At 40.8% G+C, this 6,000-nt stretch overlaps 1 protein-coding gene across 1 annotated transcript; it reads left to right on the top strand.

The window, feature by feature from the left end:
* Positions 1–325: 325 nt before the first annotated feature.
* LOC311595099 (trace amine-associated receptor 7e-like) lies at positions 326–1,402 on the top strand (the record flags this gene model as incomplete). The annotated part of the gene is made up of 1 exon (XM_084777469.1): positions 326–1,402. One exon carries the CDS (start codon positions 326–328, stop codon positions 1,400–1,402), a length of 1,077 nt encoding a protein of 358 aa, XP_084633595.1.
* Between the last annotated feature and the right edge of the window lie 4,598 nt (positions 1,403–6,000).

The raw sequence follows: 6,000 nt of genomic DNA, 5'->3' as shown, positions 1-6,000 counted from the left end.
TCATTAGGCCACTTTCCTGAGGGTTAGGAGTGCTTGGGGCATTAATGTAGGTTAGCTAAATAAGGCTGAGAATGATAATAAAAGGTGAGATTCAAATGTGCATCACAGAATACACTGGTGCTTATGAGATGTGAAGAAATGAATGAAGAGGAAATTTTACTTGAATTTAAATTTAAGTAGAAAAATCTATTTAAAACAGAGTTAAACAGCATTCTTGTAATTAGGAAGGTTACCGTAAATTAGGAAGATCATTTTAGGATATGAAAATGCACTAGCAATGACACATTATCTTTTTTTTTCTCCTTAGGATTTGGGAATAGCACACATGGCAGCAGAAGATGACAGTTTTCCCTGGGATCAAGGCAGCATCCTGAGCAGAGACCTGCTCTCTGCCACATCTGCCCAGCTGTGCTATGAGAAGCTGAACACATCCTGTGTCAGGGTCCCATACTCCACAGGCCCTCGCCTCATCCTCTATGCAGTCTTTGGCTTTGGGACTGTGCTGGCTGTGTGTGGAAACCTCCTGGTGATGACATCAATTCTTCATTTCAGGCAGCTGCACTCTCCTGCCAACTTCCTGGTGGCATCCCTGGCCTGTGCTGACTTCTTGGTGGGACTGACAGTGATGCCCTTCAGCACAGTGAGGTCTGTGGAGGGATGCTGGTACTTTGGGGAGATTTACTGTAAATTACACACTTGTTTTGATATGTCTTTCAGTACTTCTTCTATCTTCCACTTGAGCTTCATCTCTGTGGACAGATATATTGCAGTCAGCGACCCATTGATCTACCCCACCAGGTTCACTATATCTGTCTCTGGCAAGTGCATCCTGTTCTCCTGGCTCCTGCCCATCATCTATTGCTTTTCCCTCCTTTACTCAGGAGCAAATGAAGTAGGGCTGGAGGATCTAGTCAGTGCCCTCACCTGTGTGGGGGGTTGTCAACTTGCAGTGAATCAAAACTGGGTCTTCATCAATATTGTAATATTTTTAATCCCCACGCTTGTGATGATAACTGTCTACTCTAAGATTTTCCTCATTGCTAAACAGCAGGCTCAGAAGATTGAGAAGATGAGTGACCAGACTGCCAATGCAGCAGAGAGCTACAAGGACAGGGTAGCCAAGAGGGAGAGAAAGGCAGCCAAAACCCTGGGAATCGCAGTGGCTGCCTTCCTCCTTTCCTGGCTGCCATACTTCACTGACTCCATCATTGATGCCTTCCTAGGCTTCATCACGCCCACGCATGTGTATGAAATACTGGTTTGGATTGGTTACTATAACTCAGCCATGAATCCTTTGATTTATGCATTTTTTTATCCTTGGTTTCGAAAAGCCATCAGAATGATTGTCACTGGCCAAATCCTGAGAGAGAATTCCTCCACTACCAATTTGTTTCCTGATTAGATGTTTGGTTTAGTTGGGGATTGAAGAGAGACCCACAGCAGAACATCATCACTGGAAAAACTGAGTTCCCAGAATGCTCCAGCAAAGTGATGATTTATGCTTCAGCGGTGACCCAGATTCGTAAATTCAGTGTCTGTCCTCTTCAGCAAATGTGAAATTGATATCTAGATGTAACAGAATCAGATGACCCTGGATTCAACCATTTTTCACTGATGTGTGCTGGTTAATGTAGCTTCATTTCCCTGACTCCTTAGCCAGTAGCTCTCGTTCCTGCTTTTTTTAAATTCTAAACTGTTGACTCATGTTAAACTTTCTAACCCTCATATTTGAACATATAGTCTTTAAATCCCTTCATAATATGTGTTTAATATAATTCAAGTTAAACAGAGTTCCTTGGAGGCCCTTTTTGCTCACAGAAGGGGGATAGATGGCTTTCTGTTAACTGAGGCCCAGATTTGCACATTTAAAAAATGTGATTTTTGACGTCAGGTAGTAAAAGCCAAGATGCTTATATATTAACTAATATATATACTCAGTTGCTTATAGAGGAATATGAAAATGGATAGTAACTTCTGCTCAGTGACCTGCTTTTTAGGGAGGAAACACACAAAGGAATGGTCACAGTCCTAAAGCTTTCCAAGGTGTAATGTGTTCAAAGCAAGGATTTTAAGATGCTCCTTCTTTATTTACTACGATTTATAAATTAGCTGATTTTCACTTACTTGTTAAGCTTCTTAAGATTTATTCAGGTTTTCCTACATTTGCACTAAAGCAAAATTAATCATGTATTCAGAGGAAAGCTGGCTGAGCAAGCAAGCAGGTACCACGGTCTCTGCATCAGCTCACGGTTCTCGGAGGTTCCTGGCCTGTGTGAGTGCCTGCCCTGCTCTACCTCACTGATGGACTATTCACCACAAGTGCAAACTGATGACAAGTCTTTCCTCCTGAAGTTGCCTTGGTCATGTGACTCACCATATCAGTGATGACTGAGGATTTAGTGATCGCCGAAGCAGTGAAGACCCTGACCAAGACACCTTTCAGACACTATCAAACACTAGGCGTGGCATTTCCCCATGTCCCTTCCTCGATCACCATACTTTTCTGAATATTTTTATTCACACTGGAAAGCAGAGCATGAGTCTGAACGTGCTAATGCATAATTAATCTCTAACAGTCTCTCACCTGTGCTGGCTTCTTGTACATGAGCCCTTATTTCAGTGAACAGGTGCTGAGCTGCCCAGTATCAAACACACCAACTCTGGAAACACGAGACTGAGGGAACCTAAGCCTTCAGAAGACTGCATGTAAAGTTGCAGCATGTTTACTCTGTGTTGTGCACTGCTTTAATCACAAACAGCTCATTTACTTTCACCACAAACCGGTAAATCAGTAGGGCTGTTCCTCCGTTAGTGAGTGTGTTTAGGTCAGAAGAGGTCAAGTCTCAAGCCGAATACCACCATACTCAGTGTGAGCCCTCACCACCCAGGACTCAGAGAGTAAGGGGTCTGCTCCTATATATTCCTTCCATCACAGAGGAGACGAGGCCCTGTCAGTGATGACAAGTTCTTTATAGGACAAATTTTAGACCACATGAATTTCACATTATTTCAAGGGAATATATGATTTTAACCAAGAAAATCACAATTAAAGATCTATATGTGTGTATGTATGTGTGTGAATATGAGCATATGCATGTGTATGTGTTCATGTGTATATTTACATATGTATATATGTGTGCCTTTGTGTGTATGTGTGTGTGTGTGTGTGCGCATGTGTGTGTGTGTGTGTGAGTGTCTGTGTGCTATTCTGTTTTTTCCATTAATTTGAGCACCTTTGCTCTTTTTGATCCTACAAGTTCAATTATTAGGGCGTTTCAGTGAGAATATAAGGACGTAAGTAAATTAAAGGACGTAAGAATGTAAGTGAAACTTTGCATTTAGTCCATGTGATATTTAGGTAGTGCACACTGACTCAACAATTTGAGTGTTAAGATGAGAAATAGCTCCATCGCTTATTTGAAAGTGTCTAGGCCTTGAGCCCCCACATGATCTGACTCCTGCCTCCATATTTCTTAGGCTACTGCCTGGTCCAGAAACTCACAGGATCTGAGGGCCACGCTGTGAAATATCATAGATTTGGCCTGGTCATCGCCTATGTTTTGCTCTTCCCATTTCGGAATATGGAGTCTGCATATAACATCTGCAATCAAGTGATGATATTTTTATTGGACATTTTCATTACAATAAACTTAAGTTTTCATAATGAAAGCCCAAATATATAATTTAAGCCCAAGTATAATATTTAAGATGTATTTTTAAAACCCTAAAGCATCTGTTATTATTTCTTATGTTAAATAAAGAAATGAGATATCTCAAAGCCTATGATAGTATGCAGTGGAATATTTAAATTACTAAGAGAATGAGCAAAGAACAAGTTTTAACCATCAAAATCTTTTTTGCCTCTAGTTGTACCATGAACCTGACCGGGCATATGTATCTCTGGTTTTATATTAATCTAAATTTGATCTATCATAAACATAAATGACTTTGTCATTTTATTTCTCTGCTCTGTTTACACTCCCTCCACCTATTCACCATCTTTTATTAATCCATTAGATAGATCCCAAATCCTATCAATTAGTTCATATATGTAGAAGTCTATTCAAGATATAACTTAAATTAAAATTTCAAAATCATGTGCATTTATCACATTTGAAGTAAAAAAAAAAAAACCAAATAATGTGAATTTTTACACTCTCTTTCCTGCACATGCCATCCGGTTCCAGATAAGAGAATGATATCTTGTATTTTTTTCATTCTATCCACTCTGTCTCCTTTTTTCCAACATAATATTTTTTATTGATTCTTTGGGGATTTCACATCATACACCCCCATCCCATTTGTTTCCCAGTCTTTCCCAGCCCATCACTCCTGCCACCAGTCCTTGCAACCTCCTCCCAAATGACAGAGAGAGAGAGAGAGAGAGAGAGAGAGAGAGAGAGAGAGAGAGAGAGGGAGAGAATTTGTATTATTTATATATTCAATGAAGCATGACCGTATTCTCAGCAGCCTGTCCCTTCAGTAGAGCTACAAATTGTGATAGGAAACTGTGTGTCCCTCTCCACAGTAAATGGCTTCCACCAGTGGTGCTGCAGGATCCTACCCCCCAAATAGACATGTATGTCAGCCTTTTCAGCGGATCTTTCCCAAATGTGGTTGGCAATAAGGCCAAGACAGAAAACTTTATGGGATTTACATAAGGTCGTGTTGTCTGACGGTTCAAGCTTTCTTCGGTAATGACACCTCCTTAGTCAATGATATTTCTCCACTTTCCCTGTGTATATCCGAAGCAGAAGGGAGGGAAAACTTGGAAGGAAATTTGACTGACAGGGAGAAACCACCACTAGTCCTCTCCGTCATGTCACAGAGAAGAGTGAACTCCATATGATGTGGAAGGCAGGGAGCCTTGGGAAGGCTTGCATGGATTCGGTATGTGAGCTGACGCCACAGGAAGAGGTCAACTTGATGCTTTTATAACAGGAGAGTTATTGTGCTTCCATTGTGTGTGGAAGATGAGACCAACATGATTTGAGGTGTAATGCAGAAATGAAGTCCACGACATGAGGCCCATGACAAAATAGTTATAAAATTATTTCATTCATTTTCATCTTCCCTTTTACTCCTCCTTATGGGACAGCAGCAGAAAAGGCTACAGTAAAAATGACTGTAAAGACAGACAATCATTTTCCTCAAGCCCACTGAAGAAAGGATGACAGAGACACTCCAATGTGAACTGACAATTTGAACTGAAGTTGAAAGAAACCCAAGTTGTCAGTGCTCATGGTGACTGACAGTTGACTTTACCAAAGGAGGAAAAGGGAAGACTGGCTGCAGAACATTTGCTGACTGTTGTTGGAGCAAGCATGATGTCACACTGTCTCACACATGTCTCCAAGAATTCCTCAGTCAATTATAAGAAATGTTTGAGAGATGCAGAAAGATTATGTAGTAAATCAAGCTGAACTGGAACAGTTATTCACGGGCTCAAAGAACTGCTTAGACCCATTAGTAATAGACAACTGCTGCCTGTGGTCGGTGCCCACTGCTCTTCTTACACAGCTTGGTACTTGGATCTACCTTGTGTTGATTGTCTCCATCCCATAATCCAGTGCATCTCAACCCGTGTGTTGTGACTCCTTTGAAGGTCAAAGTACTTTTTCATTGGGCGTCACATGCCAGATAGCCTGCAGATATTTATAGTATGATTCTCACAGTAGCAAAATTACAAGTAGGAAGTAGCGACAAAACCTTTTTATGGATTGGAGTCTCCACAACACGATGAACTGTATTAAATAGTCATAGCATTAGGAAGGTGGAGAATCACTTTATTAGGGTCTAATTCATAAGGTGGGGGAAAAACTTTCTCTAATTCCTCACACTATCTTCTTAATTTGCACTGTGCTATGACCACAGACCATTATTACCACACAGTTGTCTAAACAGGAACGGTTCACACTCTCCATTACTTGGATGATTTCAAGTTAGTAAATTTTTACTAATGTATTTCAGGAGCCAAAAAACATGTAAACTAACGCTCCA

Source organism: Acomys minous (genome assembly GCF_964271855.1).
Source record: "Acomys minous genome assembly, chromosome: 3".
Lineage (NCBI taxonomy): Eukaryota > Metazoa > Chordata > Mammalia > Rodentia > Muridae > Acomys > Acomys minous.
The sequence above is the reverse complement of the archived record's forward strand: the minus strand, read 5'-3'. Positions and strand labels throughout refer to the sequence as shown.